General features: G+C 40.3%; 1 protein-coding gene across 1 annotated transcript; it reads left to right on the top strand.

Moving 5' to 3' along the window:
• Nucleotides 1-2,362: 2,362 nt before the first annotated feature.
• Nucleotides 2,363-25,888, top strand: TSNAX (translin associated factor X). The gene is made up of 6 exons (XM_084202815.1): nt 2,363-2,439; nt 4,141-4,248; nt 6,309-6,423; nt 8,049-8,179; nt 22,396-22,523; nt 24,148-25,888. Exons 1-6 carry the CDS (start codon nt 2,424-2,426, stop codon nt 24,520-24,522), a joined length of 873 nt encoding a protein of 290 aa, XP_084058941.1. The 5' UTR covers nt 2,363-2,423; the 3' UTR covers nt 24,523-25,888.
• The last annotated feature ends 564 nt before the right edge of the window (nt 25,889-26,452 follow it).

The following is a 26,452-nucleotide window of genomic DNA, read 5'->3' as shown; positions in this document are numbered from 1 at the left end:
AAAAAAAAAAGGTATGTGTTTCCAAAAGCAGTTTTGTACATCTTCTAAAACAAAAGGCTGTGCCTGAATGTGTGCAGCGATAACACCGACACAAATCATTTCATGTCCTGATTTTGCCCCATAGAAAGCAGAAATCTCCTGTGCAGCTGGTAGGGCAGCAATCAAGCTGTTGCACAACTCAATATGCAGATCAGGCCTGAGGAAGTTCTGCCGGGATCCTCTTTGTCCTCTGTTTTTCAAGTGTGATTGAAATCTGTTTTCTCAGATTAGGAAATTGGAGAGAGGTTTTATGTTACACTTCTGAATAATTTTGAACACTGCATGACAGTCACGTGTTCTCAACAGTTGAAAATACCAGGTCTGAGCAACTCCTGCTTGGCTGCCTCGAGACTTTAAAGCTCACTGTCAAAGTTTTACTCCTGCGCTATCTGAGGTGATTTACTGTCCTCCTGAATCTGTTGACGGATTCACCTGATATTCAAGTTTGTCAAAAGCTGTCTTTGTTTATTTGTTAAATGCAAAAGACCTGATACTGGCCTGGTGTCCCTGCTCTTCCAGAACTCCCAGAGGCTGGGCTCTGCTAACTTTCCACTCTGAAACATTTGCATTTCACAGCTGGGCTTATCTGATTTCTAGTAAGGTGCAAGTTCCACCCAAAAATTTTTCCTTACTCAGGATGTTTATAATCACTCCTGGAGACTCTTTCCCTCTGTCAAATCAGATCGACCAGTTGACCAACAGATTAAAAAATTATTAAGGGTGGGGAGGAAGGACAGACACACACGCACACCCGCACACAAAGGCTGCAAGCACTCCGCCTTTGTGCTCATATGAGCTTTGTTTCCTTGGGAATCCAGCTACTAAAACAGGCAACAGCTGTGACAAGAAATGAGATCTAGCAGCAGAGCAGCAAGACTGATGATTTGCAAACCTTTTGATTTGGGGATTTGCAAGACCCATCCCTATTTTAAACACGTCGGAGGACTCCATCAGGATGCATGTGTAGGGAAGTATGAACCTAGTGGGCAAGCAGACTTTTTGTAGCTTATCATCGTAAGAAGTGAAGCATCATCAAGTGCCCGCTGTGCTGGGAAATATTTACAGTGTGTATCCATCTCCTTCGTGCTCAGTGCTGCAGTGTGTCCTGAGAACACTCACACTACGTCTCCAGTAGAGGAAACATAATTTTTACCAGGCCTGACTAAACATAGGATGCAAATAACCAGAGTTTGGGAATTTGCCTCCTCTGTACCAGCAGCTACATCTGCTGCTTCTCAGGTTTCTTTTCCTGGTATCATGTGGCTTCACTATCAGATCTTTTCAGTGTACAGTTAGTGTCTCCAGTTTCCAGACCCTGTCCCAGTGTCAGTTTGCCATCCTCCCTAGCCTCCTTCCCCTGGCACACCACGGGGATGTGCACTAAGGGGAGCAAGGCGGCCCCTGGTGCTGCGCTGCGGGTTGCCCCCCGTCACCTTGCCTGAAGGAGAGCGCCTGCATCCTGACGTGCCGGGGAGGACAGGGGCACCAAGCCAGGAGTGGACAGGCAGTAAGCAGATGACACAGTCTCATGCTGTGCCAGGGAAGGTTTAGGTTGGACGTGAGGAGGAATTTCTTCACAGAAAGAATGTCGCAGTTGGACATTGGGATGGGCTCTCCGGAAGGTGGTGGAGTCGCCATCCCTGGAAGTGCTTCAGTGTTTTACGTGTCCCTAGAGGTGACACTCAGTGCCATGGTCTGGTTGACATGGTGGTGGTGTTCAGCCATAGGTTGGACCCGATGATGCCAGAAGTCCTTTTTAACTCAACTGATTCTGTGATTCGCTGGAAGCACCATAGTCCTGATGTGCCGGGGAGGAAAGGGGCAGTAAGGAATCAGTCTGGGGGTGAGGGGAAGGCGACATGACAGCCGCTTTGTGCGGGTCTGGGCTGAGGAATGTCGCTGGATTTCTGCGGGTCCAGGCCGAGGACCACCGTTGCCTTGGTGGCGGGACACGCCGGCCACCAGCAGGACGTCGGGCACGCAACCCCGGAGCTCCCCCGCTTCCCTCCGACCGCGCCGCTGCCCCGCCCAGCACTACATGTCCCGTCATGCCGCGGGCGCTGAGGCCCCATGATGGGGTCGCACACTAGCTGCCCACGGAGTCGCCTTCTCGGAGGCGCAGCCCGGCCTATGCGCTGCCCCGATGTCGCGGGCAGCAACGTCCGAATCACGCTCCGCGCCGCCACTGCTCCGCACCGCGCCTCCCACGCCGCGGGTGGCGGGCGGGGCTCCTGCCGCCTGCGTGGCCTTTCGCCGTCAGGCACCCGCGGGCGCCCCTCCATGGCGCCGGCAGGGCGGGGGCGGCGGGCGGCGCGGCGGGGTCCTGGCAGCGCTCGGGGCGGCTGCGGGTTGCCGGGGGGACGCGGCGCGGCGGCAGCTCCGAGATGAGCGGCAAGGAAGGTGATGTCCCCTTCACACCCCACCCCACCCTCAGGAGGCCCCGCGGCTCGAAGGGGACGGGGTAGCGGGGCCTCTGCCGTGCCCAGCGGTGCCCTTCGACTGTGCCGGGAAACTCGCACTGCGAGAGGCCGCTCCTTCGCGGGTGTCGCCGGCCTTTCCTTCGTGGGTGCCCGGCCGTCCCGCTGGGGCTGTGCGGGTGCGCCAGAGAACCTGGCTCTAGGGGTCTGTGTCCCTGGGGGTGGAAAAGCAGATGCCGCAGAGGCAAGCTGAGTGTGAAGCCTGTAAAACACTTGTGCTTAACTGTTCAGTATAGTGTGTGTGTGTATATATATGTATATAGCATAATATATATGTGAAATACATGTTTTTCACAGCTTGCCCTGCCGCCTGTGTGTTGGTTTAGCCCTGGCAGTCACAGAATCAGAGTCACAGAACGAGTCAGGCTGGAAGGGACCACAGGGGTTCATCTGGTCCTACCTCTGCTCAGGCAGGGCCATCCTAGAGCACATGGCAGAGGATTGTGTCCAGATGGTTCCTGAACATTTCCAGTGAGGGAGAATCCCCAGCCTCTCAGGACAACCTGCTCCAGTGCTCGGTCACCTGCACAGTAAAGTTCTCCCTCATAGTCAGGAAGAATGGAACTTCCTCTGCATTGGTTTCTACCTGTTGCCTCGTTCTATTGCCTGGCACCACTGAGAATCACACAGACCTCCCTTCAGCACTCTTTCAGGGGATGCATTTAATGTTTTATACTGCTATAGGAAAAACAAAACCCTGAATTCATGTCCAACAGAAAAGAAAAAAGAATATTTTCAGTTTCCCCTTTAAGAAAATAGCTACGCCCACTTCTTGTTTTGGTTTGGGATAATAAACAATTAAGCGGAAACATTTTAAAATCCAGTGTTCCCTTGGTTCTTCTTTTAAGGAAATTGAGAGAACTCCACGTATTCAAAAGGTATGCCTGTATTCAAGTTTGCCAAATTTTTTGCTCTGGAAAGGAGGAACAGTGTCCAGCTATTACCAAAAGGAAGGAGAGAGAGGAACGGTTGACAGATGGGTGACACAATGAGTTAGTCCAAGGTGAAGGAAGAATAAAAGGAAGAAACAATAATATAAGGTGTAAATTGGGAGCAAAATGTAGTCCAAAAGAGATGAGTTCTGGGTGTGGGTTTGAAAAGGAGGGTTAAGGAAGAGGCACACGAAGCAGCTGAAGTGAGCAGCTACATTCAGAGAAGAAACTGGTTAATGGGCAGAGTGTAAGGGCCTAAGAAGATACACTGCAGGAGCTAAACCTATATACCTGAATAGGGGTAGTCTGCTTAAATGGTCCCTTATTTCTATGCATTACTGAAGACCCATGGCATAAATCAGATTTCCATGCAACCATTCATCTACAGCAAGAAAATATAAAAGGGTGTGAAGACCCAAAGACCTTACAAAGAAAAGACTTAGGTTCCTGCCATGCTCATCCATTGAAATGGATTTTTTTTTCTAATTTTCACTAGCAATATGGTAGAAGAAGTAACACGATAATGTGAAGCTGGCATCAGTTGATAATAGGGTTCATCCAGTTACCTTATTCTGTCCTGTGGAATATGATTGCTGTCAGGAATGCTCTGAAGACAGCACTCTGGTGCACCTTATGCTCTGGCAAAACTATTTTTCAATTTAATTTTTTTTTTTGTTTCTGCTATTTAATAGGATCAGGTGGGTTCAGAAAACGAAAACATGATCATTTTCCACATGGTCAAAGAAGAGAAGAAAAAGAGAATGTTAATCCACCTTCAGCTTTGATGACGTCTTTTAAATGTAAGTAAACATTTGGAAAACCAGATTTTAAAAATGTAGTGTAGAAATTGGTAGGAAGTTATTAATGAAATAAACCAGCTCTCTCCAAGGGAGAAACTCTAAACTAATTTGACTAATAGTCCGTACCTTTAGAGCTTAGCGTTCTGCATTTTGTGCAGTGAAGTCCTGGGAGTGGGATTTTGCATAGCTCTGCCTGGTTCATGACTTGCTCCTGTTTCCATCCCACCTGCTGTTCCCCCTGCCCTCCTCTCTTGTGCTGAACCTGATGCTGAGCAAATTGCACAAGTGTTCAGCCAGGCAAAAGGTGATCGGGCCCTTTGGTGACAGAAAACTGTAGGATCTGCAGAAGTCTAATGCAAAATCTGAGCCACAGGTGCAACAGGAGGAGATGGTGACCTTTGGGAAACTGAGGAGGCTCTGACCTTGGCTGTGATTCACAAATGACTAAACTACTGAAATGTAAATCTGGGTGCATTGTTTCAAGAGTTGGCAGTTGTTTATACCTGCACTTTTTAAAAAAAGACTTCAACTAACTAATATAGACCTTCATGTAGTCACTTTATTCACTTTGAATGCCTTTTAAATATTAACATATATTTGAAGTTGTTTAAAAAGGCAGGTGTAAACTTCCCTTCAGCCAAATTGCTTTATAGGATTTTTCACCAAACCAGATTTAAACTCCAGTAAATTTAAATTTCTCATTAGACAACCCCTAACAAAGCAAAGCTGACCTTCAGAAATGAGAAACCTTGACTGAAGAAGGAAGGAGATTTGAGATGGGGAACAGATTAATTCTTGTAAAATTTTCCCCATGTCACATATTTTTTATGAAGCTAAGAATGCAAAATATGAGCTGGGTGGCTGCTTTAGATGGTTAACGTGTACTTCAATGTCATATAACTTCCTGGCTTTTTTAAAAATGGGTGTTTATATTTTTCTGTGTAAGTCAGCTTGGCAGATGATTAACCATGACCCCTGAACTTTGCCTAGAGGAGCTGTGGCTGCCCCATCTCTGGAAGTGTTCAAGGCCGGGTTGGAGGGGGCTTTGAGCAACCTGAGCTAGTGGAAAGTGTCCTTTTGGACTAGGTGATCTTTAAGGCTTCTTTCAACCAAACCACTCTATCATTTATACTGAGTATTGTATATACACTTGCTCTTGAATTGAGTAGAGCACCTGTACTTTCAACTTTAATTTTTCACTGTTGTGAATATCAGTTTGTCAAAAGTTCCTACTGCTTCCACTTCAAAACAGTTGTTTCCCTCCCTTCTCATGAGATCCATTCATCCATGTTTGGTTAATTTCAGAAAGAATTTAAGGGACATGGTTTCTTCAAAGTTTTTCAAAGATCTACTCTTTAGAAACATTCATAATGTTTGACTGTCAAAACCAGATACACTTCCTCTCTTCTCTGTATATGTTGTAGTTAGAACTAATATCAGCAAGTCAGAAATCTTATTTTAAGCCATTGATCTCACTTTTCTTTAGTACTTCTAGTCCTTAGGGATATTAAAATACTCAACTTTTGGCCAAATCCAGCTGGGATGTGAAATACAACCTTCCTTATAGCTAAATGGTGCATTTTGAACAGTATATGTGCCTTAGCCAGATGCTTTTTATTTGTTTGGTTTAGGCACTGGTGAATCTTATTAACAAATGATTGTAGGGTTTTATTTTTTGATTTGTCTTGCTGAATTGGGGTGAAATTTTCAGTCTGTTTCCAGAACAGCATTATTGTGGAATAGATTTTATTAGCAAAACCAAATATTTTACCTTAAAAATTGTTTAAGCTGCTTTGAGGCATCATCAGGACTGATATCTATTTAACCTGACTTATTAAACAAAGGTGGTATTAATGGTGAATTTTGCAGCTGTGGCAGGTGACAGGCAGTGATGGTGTCTGCCACTGTGCCCCACACAGGGACAGCCCACCTTGGGGAAAGGTGCCCAGGGGCAAGGCTGGTGGGGTCTGTAAGGAGTTAGTGCAGCACAGGTGCTTTTCTCTTCCCCTGCACTGTGTTTGTATGACAGTTGAGTTTTGCTGTAATGATTGACTCTGCAGCATTCCAGCTGGAGCTTGACACCAGGCACGATAAATATGAGCGGCTCGTGAAGCTCAGCCGGGATATAACGATCGAAAGCAAAAGAACAATATTTCTGCTGCACAGGTTCACCAGGTGAGTCACACTCAGCGTGAAAATGTTCATAGAAACCTACCATCTGCTTGCAGTGTTGTCTGTAACTGCAATGTTCTCTTGAGAGGAATTTAATTAACTTCCCATAAGCATCCTTTCAGGTGGATGTAAACTAATGAATGCACACTCCAGTTAGAGAATTAAAAGATGCTGGTTCAGGTTTCTGAGTTGGTTTTACTGGTTTATTAAACCAGTGTGAAGCAGTAGAGTGAGCAGCAGATGAGAGCCTTGCAGCTTTCAGCAAGCTGTGAGAGAGGAGTTATGCCCCCTTCCTTCACGTTACTTGCCCGGGCAGTTCCATCACCATTTTGGTCGTTGCACCACCACCCGAGGTCATCAATGCAAATAGCAGATGGCCTGGGGTCTGTTTATGTAAATACTACAGCTGGATAGGCTTCTGCGTGAAGTTTTGAGCTTCCATATGCTTTGTGTTCTCCTAAGCCTTCAAGCAATCTTTGGAAGCCAGAGACAAACTAGAAGAGCAACAGAAAAATTTGAAGCTTTGCATAGCCTGCTCTATAAAGTGTTTGCTGTACGTGACAAACACTGGTCTTGCATGTTATAACAGCTCTCCCTGTTACTTTTCTTTGTAGTTTCATTTATCTTAATTTGCACTTTGTTACCTATCAGGATATTTATGTTGAAGTAGTAACTATTTATAGTTGCAGTTATGAATGGAGATTAGGAAGTTGCCTGGTCTTTAACTTGGTTTTCTTCTGCAGAGAGCTACTGTGATAGTTCCAGTAACCTCTAAAGCCTTGACTGTAAATAACTACTCCCACTGCAGGGGCTAAGTAGCTGGAAACTTGTGGAGGAAAGAACAACAAAGAACTCCTCATTCCTCTGAATTTAGATTCATGTTTTATAAGGCATTCCTGGTTTTGTGAGAGTAGAAATTTTCTATGCTGTATTTTGTATTTCCTTCTTCATTGCTTTTCACAATTATTGTGGCTTTAATTTCAGTAAATTTTACTGTTTGCTTTTAAATGTTTTCTCCAGACCAATTAATCAGTAGTTCCTTAAAGAGACTGTAAACTAATATACCATGTGGATTATTTGGGCTCAAGGGAGGAGAAAGTTTAAAGGAAATTAGATAAACTAAACTTCAAATGCCAAATATATGTTGTGGTTGTGAATCAGATATTTCAGCTGTTCCTGAACAGCACAATCCACAACTACTTCCTTAAAAAAAAATCACATGTAGAAGTACATCATCTATTGTGTTTTGCAATACAGTCAAGTATTGCAAAATATTAATTTTTTTAATGAAGTTGAAGGACGTCTGTAAATACTGCTAGTTTCCTGGAATATTTTTGAAGCCTTTGTATGTGTTTCTTACTTAAACAATAATCATTACTGTATTCTGGAATAAGCATCATGCTACCAGAACCCTGACTGGTTGATTATTTTCTTGGTAAGAATCTACAAAATTTCAGAATTTGCAATAGGTATCTGTGAAAGTTAAACTGTTTCTCATTCTAGTATCGGTTTTGCTTTTTCTTGAAGCCAGTAAAAATGTATTGATTAGTAAAAGAAAAAGTGTAATGTTTTTTAACTGTTTGTTCATGCTGGAAACTGCTCTTTCAGTTTCTGTTTTATGATTGCAGTGCTCCCAATGGGGAAGAAATACTGAGTGAATCTGAAGTCAAGCTTGATGCTGTCCGACAGAAGATCAAGCAGGTTGCACAAGAACTGATTGGAGAAGACATGTATCAGTTCCACAGAGCTATATCTCCAGGTAAATAATTTAAAATTAGGAAAGGTGTGCAATTTTGAACTAAGCTTATTTTCTTTTTATGTAGCAATACTTCCTCTTCATACTGCAGGTCTGTTAAATTTCTGTGATTATAAATCAGGAGTCAGGTTAATCTTTGTTACTATCAAAGTTAGCTCTGGTATTAGAGAAGCTATTGTCCTACAGTTTCATTGCAGTTTAAAGGAAGATGTAAATGGGAGTCTACAAGTGGAACAATTTGGACCCTGCCTAAAGTGAAGTTGGGAGTATTTCTCACAAATGTGCTGGCTGTTGTTCTCTGACTGAGAGGATTATATGTAGCACACTCATTTGCCCCTCCTGAAGGGTTACGATTTCTAAGAGGAGAGTGGGAGCAACTGTCTTGTGAAATTACCCATTTTGAATGATAAAGTGATTTCGAGTTGATAAAGCTAATGAATTTAAATCCTTCATTTAGCATTTTGTTTCTTTTAGGCTCAAAATGTGCCTCTGCCTCTCTGTTACAAGCATTAAACTAGTTTGTGTGTTTCAGTAGCATCTTTTTCTGCTCCTCTCTGTAAACAGCAGTCTTTGCTAACATTCTTGAGATATTAAATCCCAGTTCGTTCATGACTCTTTGCTGCCAAACCATATTTCTTTGCTGACTCCTTGCTGATAATCTGAATATTACCTAAAATTGGTATGCCTTTGTTGTGGCAACACACGAGTGAAATATGTAACTTCCTTCCATGGTATAAAATATCTTGTGTTTATCAATTTCATTTTAAACAATTTGGAATTGTGTATATCTTTCCTTGTTTAGACAAAACTTCTTCAGCTGATGGGAGCTGAAGATTTGCCCTGAATTATTTAATTGTTTAAAAATGTCCCTAAGATTGATTTGATTAACCAGCAGCAAATATGTGTCTGTAATTTACAAGACAAACAATGGTTAAGGTAACCTGTACTCATGTCTTAAACAAACTTTGCTGTAAAAGTGACACAGGTCTTGAGTCTTAGTTTAGCAATTTGGAACAGGAAGGAGCCTGCCCTGATAGTCTTCAGTAGCTCTGATTAATTCCGCAGGCCTCTTACCTGCGATGCATTGGGTTGCTCAAATTAGATGTAAATAGTTTTTCTTAGTGTCATTTAATCTGTTTGTGTCTTGCTACTATTTATAGCCAAGTACTGTAGTGACACAATGAAAAGAGATAATTCAAAATGCTGACACTACAGATGAACTTAAACTGTGAACAATACTATTCAAAGTGTATTATGAGTATCTTAACACATTAAAAATGTCTTGATTTTCATTTTAAGTACTGCTTATAAAAGCTGAGAATCCTTGCAATTCAGTTTTTTTTGAAAGCTTCATTGTGACCTGTGAAGTTTGTTTGAATAACCCCTGAAGGTTGTAGTCCTGTGTGAGTCATATAATGCTGTATATAGAACTGCGGTGTTTGAGCTCTGCTGCCTCATGGATCTTTGTGAGACTGCATGGTGCAAGCCATCAGCCATGCCATGTGAGTCAGATTCTCACAGGGTAACCACTTACTCTGCATCAGCTGCCTCACCTGATCTGACTCTGTTTTGTTTGATACGTGTCTTTGTAGCATAAAATTGAAAGAGGCTTACCTGCCTCTAGTTCTACTGAGGAGCAGCTGGCCTGGAATTAGATTCACTCATTTCACACATAAGAGAGTATACCTACACGGCAGACATATGGAAAGTTACTGCACAATAACTTCTGTGTGTACCCATGTTGTTACAAAACAAGTAAGCAAACCTGATGCTAGTTTTCTATATCCAGATTCTCTCCTCTTAGTAAAAAAAAAATACTGTTTTTGTTTCTTTAAAAAAAATATTTTCAGAAATCAAAAGTTAAATTTCTTTTTTACGTGAAAGATATCTAAACTTAAGCTAGCCATAGCAATCTGGAAATAAGGAAGTTATTGAAAAAAAAGTACTGTTCAGCTTTGCTTTGTGTATTCGGTAAATACACACTGTCAGCTACACTGATTTTCCTGCATAATTTATTTCTGACTTGCATAAAGGTACTCATTAATACCAGAAAAGACCTGAATAAACTGTTTAGAGAACAACTGCAAGTATTCTGTCAGGAGTAATTCTGAATTTTTAATAGTTTTTTCCGGTGTTGTAAATCTCAGCCTCTTAAAATAACTAAGATGTGTTTGTCCATTTTAGAGTGGGATGAGTTATTCTAGGGGAGGTTAGTAGTAGAAGTAGTTATCAGAGGAAGTTAGAGACCTGATGCATGTGTAGGATGATTTAATGCCTCCACAGTTGCAAAACTTTTAGAACAGAATAGGCAAATTCAGATGGAAAGAACCTACAGTGACCATCCAGTGGCACTGCCTGACCACTTCAGGGCTGACCAAAAGTCAAAAAAGTTGTGAAGAGCATTGTCCAAATGCTTCCTCTAAACACTGACAGGCTTGGGGCATCGACCACCCCTCTAGGAAGCCTGTTCCTGTGTTTGACCACCTTTTCAAAAGAAATATTCCTGCTTAGAGCCATTCCCACATATCCTGTCACTGGATGGGACAGGAGACCAGCACCACCTTCTCTACTTCCTCTCCTCAGGAATCTCAGGAAGTTGCCCCTCAGCCTTGTCCTTTCCAAACTACACAAGCCCAAAATCCTTAACTGCTCCTTATAGGGCGTTCCTTCCAATGATTTCACCAGCTTTGTCGCTCTCCTCTGGATGCCTTCAGGGACCTTCACATCCTTTTTAAATAGTGGCACCCAGAACTGCACACAGTTGCACGTATGGTAGCACATCCTTAATGCTTACATGGGACTTGGGGTGAGATTGTCATAGAATTAAAGAATTTTCTTAGTACAGTCTTAAGAAAATTTATGAGAATGAATCTAACTGACCTCCCAAGGCAAAAAGAAAGGAAGGCAAGAAGGTATTAGTTTGCTAAATAACGGAGAGAAGAAGTAGACTCTTCTTCCAGCAGTCAGGTGTGGAATCTCTCAAATACCTGAATTTTGCAGGTTTTTTGAACAGAACTAAAGGGTAGAAATACACAGCCCCCCAATGCATTTCTGAAGTTAGAACTGGAAATAGCTGTACTTTTACTTTTTCCCTCTCTTCAGGTGAGGTAAATGGTGAGTCTGTGCACTCCCATCAGTTGTATAATAGTTGGCCTTAAGATCTTCCTGTTGTTTCTGTAATTAGATATTTGTGCCTCATTAAGAAGACTGTTTATAAAATCCAACTGAAATAAGTTGCCTTCATTCTATTTTGGTACATCATCCACATGATCTACCTAACGTTCTAGCTCTTCTACTTAATGCTCCTCTGCAAGGAAAGTTTGTGCCAGCTGTTGCCCATAGTGCATGTTTAGTAAGGGAGTGTTGGAATATACCTGTGTGTCACTGGGAAGACAGGGAGTGCTTTTAGGCATTGCGTAAATGAGCTTGTGTGCATAACAAGTATAAAATGCTAACTTTCAGCTAGACCCTTACTCTTACCTTTGTTAAATCCTCTGCTCTCCAGTTAGACATTGGGATGGCAAAAAATGGAATATGCAGGCTTTAAGACATGTAGATCTTGATTGCGCTGAAGCTGACATCAGGGAGGTGTCAGAGATGTGAAGATGCTTGATGTCAGGATTATGAAGCTGAGATAGAAAACCTAGAAGCAGGAAGAATGAAGGGACAGTTAAATGAAGAGCATCTGGGAGAGGGAATGCTTTATTCCACCTGCCAACCACTGTTTATGAAGAACTGTAATTAGGAGGTGAAACGTGATAAGAGTTAAGAATGTTGCTTTTAGTTTTGGTTTTAAGTTTAGTGTCCCTTAATTGTTGCTTTGCTTTTTTTCTGTGGAAAAAGTTTGCATGTCTTTTTGAAAATAGAAGTAACTAAGAAAAGTACTAGGTCTTAGTCTTTATATATTTCCTAGGGCTGTAAGTCTTGACCTTCCTTTAACCTAGTTTTCAACTCTGATTTTGTATTTTAAAGAAATTCTGGAGAACTAGTTAAAAAGCTTTTTATGAAGAAAAACATTGCCATTAAACTGGTTTTTTTCTTCCAAAAAGAATAAAGAAATGCTTATGTCCCATATCTCAAAAGCAGCATGTCTAATTAACCTCAAACTTCCTAAAAATATTCTCCTTTGTCTTGAAACCAAACATGAAACATCCTCCCGTTCCCCACCCTACCTCTCACAGAAGGAGTAAAAGGGTTCAAAATTGAGCTTATAATGGAAACCGCTGTAGCAGCCTTAACTGGGGAATCATGATTGTCTGCATAATAAAGCTGCCTAATACATATTTTATTCAGTATAATCACTGTTAGCCTATAAATAGAAGAATGCTATGAGTATTATGCTTGGGAATATTGTTTGCCACTTGTAATTGTTAAATGCTTTTTTTGGGGTTACTCCAAGCAGTTGTTCTTTTGACTCGAAGATAAAACAATTCTGGCAGAGCACTAAAGGAGTTTTGTGCTTTCCCTCATTAAGAATAGTGCTAATGGCACGCAGGACGTTTCCCCAAAGGACACTTGCATGAGCTCAAACACTGAGTATAGCACTAATTGAACAACAACAAAAACTGATGACTGTTTTCTACACGTTTCTTAACAGTACAGATTGTCCCAGGGGATGATTAAACAAGCAAACAAAGAGATACTGAAATAATGAAGTCTTTTTTTAATGCAGAGCTCTTCATTTGTTATGTTAGAATGTTCTGCTTTGTTGATATTTTTAAAGCTTTACTATTTGTAATATAGAATTCCTGCTCCTTTGGCCCACTTTGCAGTGTATACCTTATATATCCTGTGAGGAAATATGTACTCTTTCTTTAAAATTGTTGAGAGACACTATGCAAGAAAAGGACTGAGAAAGATTATATGGATTTATGAAAGGAAGGAACAAAATTTTCAGGATTTTTTTATTTGTATATACATATGTGTTTAAGTATTTATATATATATATTTAACTCTCAACTATTGAGGGAAATATCAACAGTATACAGAAAATATATGTATGGAACTTCATGACAAGAAAGAAGTGCTCTGCAACATGTGTAGGGTCCCACACTTTCGCTACACCAACCCCATGCAGTGCTGCACGCTGGGGGGAGAACAACTGGAAAACTGCCTGCTGGAAAAGGACCTGGGGTTTCTGGTCTACAGCAGCTGAACATGATCCTCCAGTGCATGGCCAAGTGACCAAGAAAGCCAGTGGCATCCTGGCCTCTATCGCCAACAGCAGCCAGCAGGACCAGAGCAGTGATTGTCCCCCTGTATTCAGCACTGGCTGCACCTCAAGTTCTGTGTCCAGTTTTGGACCCATCACTAGAAAGACATTGAGGTTTTGCAACGTGTCCAGAGAAGGGCAATGGAACAAGTGAAGGTTTGGAGCACAGATCTGCTGAGGAGTGGCTGATGGAGCTGGAGATTTACCCTGGAGGAGACTCAGGAAGGACCTCATTGCACTTCACAGCTGAGTGAAAGGAGAGTGTAACCAGGTGGGGGCGCTCTCTTCTCCAATGTAACAAGAAATAGGATATGATGAAATGGTCTCCAGTCACTCTGAGGGAGGTTTATATTGTATTTTAAGAAAAAATTAATGGTGGGAAAGGTTGTCAAGCATTGGAACAGGCTGCCCAGGAGAATGATGGAATCACCATCCCTGGAGGTATTTAAAAGACATGTAGATGTGGCGCTTAGAGACATGGTTTAGTGGTGGACGTGGCATTATTGGGTTAGTGGTTGGATTCAGTTGATCCTAAAAGTCTTTTTTAACCTGAAAAATTCTATGATTCTATGCTAGGATGTCTGTAGTTATTCAAGGCATGTTCTGCATCTTCTCTGCATAAATGCAAAACTTGTGTACTGCAGAGGGAAAATTAAGGACTGCTCGATAAGTTGGCACGATGTGGGATTGCATGGAGTACCTTTTCAACATGACGTTGTTAAATGAACTCTCTAGCTATTTGAGGACTTTACTCAGTTTTTTTGCCCCTCAAGACAAAATATTGAATGGGGAGCCCATAATTCTGGAGTTTCTTAAGGGGAATGATGTGGGGTGATGATGGTAGATGCAAATGGAGCACTGTTGGCTGACCTTTGCTGTGTGCCTGTGCTTGCAGCAGTGGCGAGTGGAGTGCTGTGCACAGGGAAGCTCATTAGCTGTTTATCATGTCTGCACTTGCTCTCAATAGGATTAGATGATGGGGCTGTAAAATGTCAGCACCTTGTCAAAACTATTGCTCTGCTTCTGCTGATGATGATGCAGGAAATTCTGTGTAAAAGTTCAGCACTGACGCAGTCTAACACATCATTTATCTTGTGCAGGCACTGTTTGTATTCTGAGAGATTGATATAATGGAGCTTATTTCTGTCTCCTGCCTGATGCCATTTAGAGTCACTTCAGGCATGTAAGATACTGCAACAAACAGCACTGCTCGATTGGACCAGGCCAGTTAAGTCTGTGTGGATGAAAAGGAAATACTTCAGTTGCACTAGAATGCCATTCTCTAACTGCAGTATGTTGGGCCACCAGACAGGATGCTGTAAGAAATGCTATGGAGATGAATGGGATCTGTCCAAGCAGGCTGGCTTTAGATGACTGATGATTTAAGTAACAACATTTTTTTGGGTATTGTATGAAGGATTTTAATTAGAATGCAAACTAAAGGAACTATCTCTGTAATGATTTCTGTGTTTACTTGGCTTGTTTTAGTTTTTTTTTTCTTAGCTTTTAAACTCAAAATATGGAAATAACATGCTCAGATTGTTCTACCTTTTTAAACGCACATGTATTTCTGAAATAATATCAAGGTACACGATATTGAGGATATCATATCAATGTACTGTTCTGCACATCAGGAACAGTATAAGTAGAATGCCTGATTTTTTTTTTTTTGATAAAGCTTAAAAGCTGTAATTAAAATAGATGGCATATTTAATTTTAGTGGTAATAGAAAGGAAAAGCTTTGTACTGCAGGAAGAAGGTATCACGAATTGTAAATGTCTCACCCAGGATGAGACCTAAATACACCTAAAACTTGAAAGGAAAGCTGACCATGAAGGAAGCAATCAGGTTTATGCAAGATGGTGGGAAAACACAGTAACACAGGAACAGGATGTGACTGAAGAATTAATCTCTTGCTGTTGTAGGTGAGGGGTAAAATGCCAGAAATGGAAACAAAGTTTCCTGATTATACTGGAAAATTAACAGAATTTGCAGTGAATAAGCTTATGGTTATCAGATACAATTTTGTTAATTTCTTTCTTTCTGTTTTGTTATTTTCTGTGTTTCTCTGACTCATATCCCCACTTGGTCAAACTGGTTTGGTTTTTTTTTCATTCTGCAAGTTGCCTATTTGAAATTTGATACCTTCAGTTTGTTGCATTTTGCTGCCCTTTTATTATTTTTGGTTCATGCCTTTTTCCTAAGTTCTTCTAAGGAAAAGGAAAAAACAGTGACTGCAAAGCCTCTCACTTTGTATTTTCTGCTGCAAGTTTTGTATGTCCATACACAAAAATTGTTAACCTACAAACGTGAATACAAATTCTGACATGAACAAACTAGGCATGCACTATGTGAGAATTGATTATCAGCTGATCCCTGAATGAAATGTAAATTCAGCAGGAGCCATTCAGTGCAGCAGAAGTCCATAAGAGAAGCTATGTAGAGTCTTTTAAAGATGCATGCCATGGGTCAGCATGATCACAAAGATTGTCCTTTCCTGCTTGTCACTTAAGACCTAACTGTCCTAAAGTCCTGCTGTACTATTATGACAAATACTGTGGTTACTCACATGACAGCCTGAAACTAGTGACATTGTTTTTCTTTTAATTCAGTTTCATAGCTGGCAAATGGAGGAGACCTTGTTCTCTGGCTCAGGATTTTTTTTCAACCCTGCAGTTATTGACATTAGTGATTCACGGACCAGATCTCTCCAGCCTTTGCAGGAACCAAGTGCAGCTGGAACATAAGAGAAGTTAAAAAAAAATCTGTGAAGCTTTTTTGTTTGTTTATTTAAAATCACACAAGAGAATGTGTCATAGAGGAACTCCATTCCAAGAAGCAATGGGGATAGCACATCATGGCTTGGTTTTTGTTTTGCAGTCATGTGGGGAGAAATAGAGGTTGGCAAGGGGTGAAGTACCTTTGTGCCATCTCACAGATCTATGTTTATGAGGACAAATGGCCACTATTGGTTCTTCTGATGTACTTGTGTGTTGAGTCTGTTGCATGGAAACAACATCACCTCAAGAAGAACTTTCACTGTGTTTTGAACTGCAGAAGCTGTGTTGTGTTAGGTGCTCTTTCTTCTTTGATCATTGAACATCCTGGCTGAGTCAGAGCTTCCTTTCTTTGGTATCTTGAACACTTGGCCCCAAGGCTGCCAGCAGTGTAAAGTTTGCTGTCTGACTGAATGACTTTTAAAACTCTGTATTAATTATGAAGGCAATTGGGGGTAGTCAAAGAGATCAGGAAGACTACTTGTCACAGGAATAGTTTTTTTAAGAGCTCATGTAAAACATTGGGTGCTCTTCATAATTACTACATTTGGGGCTCGTGAGTTGGAATAAAACCCCAAACTTCAGAACAAAAACTTTGATTACAAAAGCAAACATGGTACATCCCTTAGGTCTCCAAGTAGAAGCAAAATAAAAGTTTGTGAATTTTTCACCCACAATTATTTATCTGCAAAAAGGCCTATAGTTTGTCATATGTCCATGTGTTTTTAGTAACAGTTTTAAAAGGCTTGATTCCCTGCTCTCTGCAATGAGAGATTACATTATTGTTTGCAGTTCCTTGAAGGGCTTTTGTACCTGTTTGGAGAAATAATTTAACTCTCACAGGCACCTGTCTGATAGGGAACTTATATTTGTTTCTGGGGTTTTTGGGAAAACTGACTAATCTTGGTATTTCAATTATTGATATAATAGTAAACCTACTCAGCTTTTGTATTATTACTGAGTGAATAGAAACATGTGTTTTTCCAAATATGTAAGCTCATACAGACTTTTGTTCTAGTACTTTTATTTGTATTTGTTAGTTAGTACGGTTTTATAAAATCCATCCCTGTCTGGAATTACTCTTTTAAGCCATTTTCACAACAGGATGTCCAGAGCATTCCTGTCTGTGAGGAGAGCTGGCTTTATCCTCTTTCAGTGTGTGTTATAAAATTAACCTCTGACTTCATGCTCACAATCAACAAAATGCTTTGATTGTTTCATAGCCTCAGTTTAAGTTTAATTACTAAAGTTTTTACCCCTTCTGCCAAGAAAAAGACATCTGAATCTTAGGAATCATTGTCAAGTATGCAGAGAACTTTAAAGGAGTAGATTAAGGTGTGAATTACCAGTTTCATCTTAATAGGACAGTGGCTTTAGTTTTTGTATTAATACTTCTAAACTTATTTTATATACTTGTTTCAATTGATGGTTACTTGTTTGCTTATTTCACTCTTTCTCCCGTTTATTCATCCATATGCTTCTAGAAACAAGTTCTTTAAGTTTACCATGCTCCCCATATTCTGTATAATTATTTCTCTGTTTGGGATTTCCACAAGAATGTAACTTTTTTTTCCCCTCGATTATGGCAGGGATTTCTGTGTTTTGGTGGTGGGTATTTTTTTTGTTGTTGCTTTCTTTTTTGGGGGGAGGAGAAAGAAGGGAAGTTTTTTTTCTGTGTTTGTTTGGGGTTTTTTTAATGGCAGTTTAGCTTGCCAGCCTACACATGAGGATAAGATAGAGCCTTGTCGGTGCTGTTTTGGTTTTGTAATGAATCAGCAAGTGGGTAGTTTCACATGACTCGCCCTGTAAATAATGTGCCCCACCCTTCATGCATTGATCCTGGAAGAAGCTTGCTGGGTGTATCTTCCTACCATCTTTCTAGTGGCTGCTCTTGGCCTGTGATTCCTGCTGCATGGCTTAGGGGAGGAGCTGGGTGAGAGAGCACAGGCTTGTGTCTATCTGCTTGTCTCCACACCATCAGTGCAGGCTCCTCTCTAACAAAAAGATAGAGAGAAACAGGACAAAGGATGAAAGAAAATGAGTGTGGGAAGAAATAGGGAGAGAAGAAGCTTAGTTGAGAACATGGCAGGTGGCATTGGCATTGCTAACCTTAACAACCAAGAAGCATGAAATCCTTTTGAACCTGTTTTGTAACTGTTGAACTGAGAGTTAAAGGAGGAAATGAAGTAAACAACATTTTAGAAGGAAACTTTCACCTCTTATTTGATCTGTCATTCTGGGTGGAAGCTTCCATGCATGCATGGATGCATGCATAGCTCAAGTGGAATTAGATTCTGTTTACCCTAATATGACTCCTGCAATTAAGTATTTTCAATTATTTACTCATTCTTTAGATAGAACTAGCTTTTCCTCTGTCTTGTGCATTCATTTGACTCTTGGACTGAGTGCTCCAATTACTTTTTCTAAAATTATTTTTTCATTTAAGAAACATAATTTCTTTCTAAGTTTCTTAGGGTAACTGCTTTTTCTTCTTTCTCAGATCTTGCATATGTAGTTAAGGAAAAAGGTCTTGAATATCAGTTGGCAAAAAGTGCTGAAGTTTTCAGGAAGAAAAATCTATATTTGTAGATACATGCTCACAAGATATCTCAGTGTAACTCTGTAGTTCTTGTGCACAAAATAATTTTTTTAAAACGTAGAAGGGAGCTGCTATATTGGGTCACTGTCACTTGTCTAGTATAAGCTATTTCTATAGAATAAATGTAATAAAATATCAAAATACTTAAACAGTTAATTTTTTATCTTTCATCTGTAATTTTAAGAGGTGCTAATAAAAATAATACAGTGTTTTTAATTGGTATTTTTGTCCATGTACTACAAAAAAACCCGAACCCATAAAAGGCACTCTTAAAAACTATTCTATTACTGGCAGCTCAATCCATAAATAAGCTAATTTTGGAATAAATCCAAAACAAGAGCATAAGGGGAAAGGTATTGTTGGATGGTGTAGTGAAATGGGATGGGGTTTTTCATCTTGGGAATTATTTGCTGAAAATAGCGGATGTCCTACCATTAAGCTAAAACATAACATGTTTAAACATCCTTCTACCTGCACATGGAAATACCTTATTTCAAGGTCTTGGCTCATTGAAATACCATATTGTAGCTACTTCTGGAAGAAGGATTTGTTAAAAAGAAAAAAAAAAGTAAAATACTAATGTTTTTTGCAAAATAGTCATGAACAGGATTTGTTAGCAGTCTATTTGTGATGGTAACTTTAATTGAGTTTTGTAAGGCTTACTAAATAGTGGGAGATAGATTCCCTAATTGTAAGCAGGTGACAGTAAATGGCAAACAGACTGTGTGCAACATTCACATGGTGGTGTTAACCAAAAGGAAGGAGCACAAGGCTGGAACGTGTCAGCTAATGTGGCAGGGCAGGAGGAAGCAAAGATCTATGTGTGTACATATGTATAAATATGCCCTCATTAAAAAGTACATAAAGATAAAAGAACAGAGGAGGCAAACACTTACAATGGAGAAGGACAAAATATGTATGAAGTAGTAAAGTGGAGTGAGTTGAAAATGGGAGATCTGGCTGATCGAGAAGACTCTTTACCAAAAAGTTTGAGGGCTGATTTGATCTCTCTGAGAGCTGTGGAAAATGCCAAGCTGATTCTTCATATGTGATAGTCTTCTCCATAGATAGCAGAAGGAAATCCTCACAGATGTTGTCATGATGAGTGCTGCTGTATCTGGTAGCTTACAGCTTACAGAAAAAGCCAAAATTTCGTAATAGGTTTCTGGTCTTGTTACATCACAAGGTAAGTCAGGGAAAGAGTGAGTGATGACATCTACCTCTCTGCAGCCTGTGAAGTTATTTATCTTAAAAGATCCTGAGTAGCTTTTATCTAGTGTTTTTCTATTGCTTGTGGCCAGAATGCTTTACCTGAAATCTGTTGATTAAATTATGGTGTTTAATTGGCCTTGCCAGCTCTGTGTTTGTGTTCTGGTTTGTGAACAGCAGTGTTGAGTGTGAGTTTGGTTGCTGCATATTTATTCTGCTTTTCCCAGTGCTGCTGTAGAGTACTATAAAGGAATTGCCATTCTGAGTTGCTTCTGCTCAAATACATACTTAAAAGGAAAAAAAAAATGCAGGTCACTTATCATGCTTTTGTAGTAGTAATGTGGAAAGCCTCCTACCCCTTGAGTTTTTTGGGGTATTTCCACACTCATCTGTTATTCAAATCTATGTTCTCTTCTTTTTGATTTAGATTATTTCTTTGATCCAGGTGAGGTCTGAATTTGCTTCTTCCTGCATACTTCCATAAGCTGAAGTCCTGGCACTGTACAGTTGAGGGTATTAAGATTATTCTAATGGAAACAGGCTTCTACTTCTGGTACCCTTGGTTACATCCTCATTTTCTCACTGACAAAACTTTTGTCTAATCCTGTCCCTCTTGTAGCATGATACCTGTTAGTGTCTCTTGAAGTGAAGTCATCCCCTTAAAATGGCTCAGAATAGCTCTGCTAGAACCACCTCTGTCATGTGGCCATTCCTTTAATGTCCTCTTTGGGCGTTCTCTGTTCATGGGTTAGATATACACAGGCACTGACTTTGTCTCTACAACTTTTTTTAGCTTAGGACTGCCATGGCTGTTTGTTCCAGCTTTGTTTCTGCCTTTTTTTCCACCAACAGTGCCAGCTTCAGCTTTCTGCTTAGGAACTTTTCTCACACGCTTCCCCCAAATCTGCTCTCTGCACATAAACTGACAACCTGTGAAATCTCTGTCTGAACATTGAAACTTTGTTTTTAAATCCCACCTTTGTTGTAATGTGTCACTGTTGAGTCAGAGATGATACATAATCAGATCAGAAGGCAAAGTGGCAAAAGCCTCATTTAGTTTATCCTATCTTCTTTTATAGTTCAGTTCACTACAGGTGGACCTGATTGGTCATTTAATCAATACATTTCACATGATTGGCTAATTAAAAAGACACCCATTTAGGTCTTGTTACACAATCCTATGAGGAAAACAGATTAGAAAAACACCACCTGCAGGTTGTTTTAATATTTGGCTGTCCTTGTTTATCTCCAGCTCCCTAAAGCTTCCCAGGCCAATTCTAAGTAAACTTATCTAGCTTTCTCTTTCTCCAGGCTGTCACATCCACATTAATGCATAATAAAACCACCATCTGCTAAGTAGGTAGTGAGAGAGTATTGTGGCAGGTAGCTGTAGATGGCATACAAATCTGGTACAAGCTGCATTTGTTATCCCATCTTTTATTCCCTTTCCAACTCCTGTTGTCCCCCTACATGCCTTAATTTTAGAGTGTAAGTTCTTTTGGACAGAACAGTTATTAATGTATTCATAGAATCACAGAACGGTTAGGGTTGGAAGGGACCTCTAGAGATGACCTAGTCCAACGCTTCTGCCAAAGGAGGATCACCTGTTGGTCTTCTTATTGGACGTCACAGTCCTGTCTGGTTTGTTTATTTGCTTATTTATTTATTTATTTGGTCTGGAGTGATTTGTAACAGCAGATGCTTTGCCTTGAATGTGAATTTCACCGAACCTGCATATTTTAAGGAGCCTGATTCTCACAAAATTGAGAAGCGGGAAGCTCAGTTTTAAACAAGTATCTACTGCAAGTCCTCCTGGGTAGGGTTGCTCTCGATCTGTTCATCCCCAGCCTGTGCTGTTACTGGGGATCCCCTGACCCAGGTGCAGCACCTTGCACTTGGTCATGTTAAACTGCATGGGATTCCCATGGACCCAACTTCTCAAGCTTGTCCTAGTCCCTCTGGCTGGCATCACATCCTTCAGGTGCATCAACTGCACCACTCAGCTCAGTGTCATCTGCAAATTGGCTGAGGGTGCATTTGATCCCACTCTCTGTGACATTGATGCAGATATTAAACTGTACTGGTCCGAGTATGAGCCCTTGGAAACATTGTGGGGAGCTGATCTTCAGTATGTTTCTGAGAATACCATGATGCTTTATATAGAAATTTCAGAAGGTTCTGCATGAAAGATGCAGATGGAGTAAAAACTTGAACATGTTTGTGTGCTTGGTCTGACTTTCATGCTTCAGAAACTATGTTATGGATTATGTTTCAATGCTATTTTGGATTATGTTAATTTTCGCTTTTTGCTGGTAACCTTCAAATAGTCTCACTTAAAAAATTTCTTAAAAACTAAATAATTGTGATCATGGATCATTGCTGGAAAGTCTGAAGCATGAGCTTGTTTCTGCTCTTTTTGCAGGGCTTCAAGAATATGTTGAGGCAGTCTCATTTCAGTATTTTATCAAAACACGATCTTTGATCAGTGTTGAAGAGATCAACAAACAACTAATATTTACAGCAGAAGACAGAGAAGAAACAACAAACATGGTAAAAGTTTTTCTTTTCTGAATTGACAAACATCTTTCTGGGATGGAAATGCAGCGAGAGGGCTTAGTCACATTTTTGGCATCTGATTAAATAAGGCCAGTTAGTGGAATGGGATAAGATTAGATACATGTGGGCTTTGACTCACAAAAACATGCCTTTTATTCTGATAAGTAGTAAACTAAATCTGTGGGATACAAGTTTATAAATTTCACATCCTTTTTATTCAGAGCAAACTGAACTCTTTCTGATACGGCAAGAGATCCAGGACAGAGTAATGCTCGCTAACAAATGTAGCAGAGGGATTTTTCGTGCCTGGGGCCGTCTCTAAGACCTTCTGGTGTATAGTGGTGTTGCAGAAGTTGGAGGACACAAACAAATCCAAGGCAGGATGAACTCCATAACTGAAATCTTATTGCTGGTATTGAACTAATCACTGGAGGCATTGTATTTGCCTTGTGCATATGCCTTAGCTGCATCATTTGTAACTCTTCTGGAGCTGATTCCTTTCAGAGGACAAACTGGTGTCCCATCAGACCTTAGCCCTAATGCTGTATCTGCTGTTTCTTGACTTGCCTGTACACCTAGCCTGCCCTAAATGGCTCATAGGGACAAACTGCTGTCACCAAATGCAGTAAACTGGGTGCAGTTTGATTGTCAACAGGGGACAACAGTGATTTGGTAGCAATCTACAGAAGTGCACAAGCAGTTGAGGTGCAGTGTACAGTAATGCTGCTTTACATGAATTCCTGAATTTGCTTCCGCTGAAGAGATTCTGCTGTAAAGCACTTCTCATTCTTTCTTTATTCCCTCGGTAAGATATTTGCAGAGAAGCTGATTTTTAGCTTAAATTAATTTGTTTTTACCGGAGGTACCAACTATGAAGTTGTTAACCCCAGCGTGCATGCCTCTGACCAGATCTGTCAATTTGGGTAGATAGCATATTATGGGAACAAGTGAACAGAAAGAAACCTGCATTGTCTTGCACTTTACCAATATGCTGGCAATAAAAAGTATTTGAAACTTTGATATTGGAGCAAACTTTTAACTTTGTAATGGGTTTGCTTCATGAAGATTTTTGTTTGTTATTTTAATAAGCTCAGTGATATAAAACAGATCTGAGAATACTATGGCTACTTGTAGAGAATATATTTTGAAATTCAAGACACCATTATGAAATTATATTATTTGTTTTCATAATGCAGACTATTTTTGAATGATTTGCTAACTTTGGACTGACTATTTAGGAAAAAAAATCCATCAGGCTGAGAACTGTTAGATGAAAGAAAACCCCAAACAACTGCAAATAAATGTTGCTGCAAAGATGTGATAATACTGTTTGCAAATAGAGATGGTAGAGTTTAGAGATGTTTGCAAATAGAGATGGTATGGTATATTTATCATACTTGCTAGAATGAAAATGACATCTCAAGTAGAAATTACCTTTTTATATGCTGGAAAGAGATTATTACTTCTGAAATGAGACCATGTGGAAGTGCCATGCAATTTCATTTTTCAGAATGTTTTAAATTTCCAGTTACGTTAGATGAGTTAGCGTGTAGTTGAACCATTACAGATGGCTTTCTCACACTTTTCTGTGCTGGACTTTCTTCCAATTTGTCTCCAGACCTCCAATTCCCATGACAAACAGCCCCATACATGGAGCCTGAAGGTAACCCCTGTGGATTACCTGCTGGGAGTGGCTGATCTGACGGGAGAGCTGATGCGGCTGTGCATCAGCAGCGTTGGGAATGGGGACATAGACACACCCTTCGAACTGAGCCAGTTCTTGCGCCAGATTTACGATGGGTTCACCTTCATTGGCAACACTGGACCTTACGAAGTCTCAAAGAAGCTCTACACCTTGAAACAGAGTCTGGCAAAAGTAGAGAATGCCTGCTACACGTTAAAAGTACGGGGATCCGAAATCCCAAAGCACATGTTGGCTGATGTGTTCTCCACCAAAACAGAATTGATTGACCAAGAGGAGGGGCTTCCTTAAAATCAGGAAGCTCTTGCTACTCAGAAGAGGACATAGAGAAAGCTCTCTAGTTGTGTCTTGTGGGGTTTTGACCCTTCTCAAAGCTTTTTAGGTAGAGACATTTTTAGTTTTATCTATGAGAAGGCTGTTTGCAGTGGTAATTTGTAACCAAAAATACTTCTTATGATGTGCAAGAGAAGAAATGTTTGACTTTGGCTTCTTGGTATGGAATTTCCTCTGTTGGTCCACTGTATCCTCTTTCAGAATGACCAAAATTTCCACAGCACTCTACTCCAGTGACTGTCATTTGTGTGACTCACCTCAGACTTTTGTTGGTACAAGTTTTCATCAAGCACAGCAGTGGAAAAAAATGGTTAGGTGCTCTTATTTAGCATTATCCATTGGTTTCTGCTAACGCATTTTTTGAGTATTTGGGTTCTGTACTCATGTCACACCTACAACAATGCACCTATGTATAAGTGCCCCCCTTGACTTGAGACTGGAGTGGTCTCACCAGTGCCATGTAATTCAAGTTTTCTCTGATTAGTGCTTTAAACTATGAAACTAAGTCAACTTTTTGCCAATTGATAACGAAGCTAATTGCACCGGGTGAATACTACTGTCACGTATTATTTTGGGTCTCTGTTAAAACTGAGCTCTGTTTGCGCTAACACTGGTACTTCATAGTTTTGAGATGAGCTAGGAAATCCACAGAAAATAATTGTGGAATGTATTGTTCTACATATTTTGTAATACAGTTTAGTGCAGAATCTGACATATTTTTGTTTGTAGACAAAAGAAGTTGTCATACAAAGTATGTAATTTGGTGTTTGGATAAGCAGTTTTTGGCCAGAACAAATGTGTTGCAGTTCTGAAGTCTGTTCTCCATTGTTTGTGCTGCCCTGAGGACCTCCAGTGGGATTGAACTGGTATAAGTGGAAAAGGGCTAGCTAAGCTTTAAATACATGTTAGCAGGAACTATATCATGTGCATGTTCCTGTGGAAAGGAAATTGCAAACAGAAGTAAGGCAGGCATTCTGGTTTCCACATTTATCTTTGAGGGGGGTATGTCACTGTTGGCAAAAAATCAGGGCTTTATGCTGGTGTCTGAAGTTATGAAAGTCTGATAATGTACATAATGCTAAAGGAAAACAGATAAAACAACATGATCTCTAGACTCCAGGAAATAGGCCTCCCAACTGCAATTGAAAATACTGCATGTTTTTTATTTCCACTTCCATATGCTGTGATACTGCCAATACTTTTCCCATGAGCATGTCCTGAGTAGCTGGAATCATCTGATATATGGATAGGAATGGGTAAATACATTTCTGTCAAATTTTTCCATTGTTTCCAGATAAAGTAGTATGGGGTGGATTGAACAAGAAATGGTATTTTTCCTATTGTTTAATACTATTTTTTAAAATAAATTCTGAAAAGTAGTCACTGTCTCTCTGTTGGTCCTTTTGCCTGTCAGTCCAAGTGGTAAATTACGGTGCAAGTTTCCCACCCTGAAGGTCTTCACTTGGAAGTTTTGATCCATTCCTATATTCATACTTCCATGGGCACTTTCTAATGCTGAATGTTTTTCTTCTCCCTTAACTTTATTCTGTGGTGTCTAAAAACTAGTTAGTATAGAAACTTCATGTGAATCTTTTGAATGAAAAGAAATGCGAAAGATTCAGATGACAAAGCAAGTATATCCCTGGAACAAATCTGCAACTATTCCATGTTTCTACATCTCACCTTTGTTTTCTGCTTTTTTCTTTTTTTTTTCCCAGTGAGAGGAGGGGAAAGGAAGGAGGCTTGTTGCTAAAAAGGAGTAGTTTTGGGGTGTCACCCTCTCCCTGAGATGCATACATCTAGCATTTCAGTTGATGCGGCTACAGTGCCGTTGTGCCTCTTTTGGCACACTAAATTTACTGCAAGTCATTGCTTGTTTCATGTAAGT

The sequence above is a fragment of the Fringilla coelebs genome, assembly GCF_963513975.1.
Source record: "Fringilla coelebs genome assembly, chromosome: 3".
Taxonomy (NCBI): Eukaryota; Metazoa; Chordata; class Aves; order Passeriformes; family Fringillidae; genus Fringilla; species Fringilla coelebs.
The sequence above is the reverse complement of the archived record's forward strand: the minus strand, read 5'-3'. Positions and strand labels throughout refer to the sequence as shown.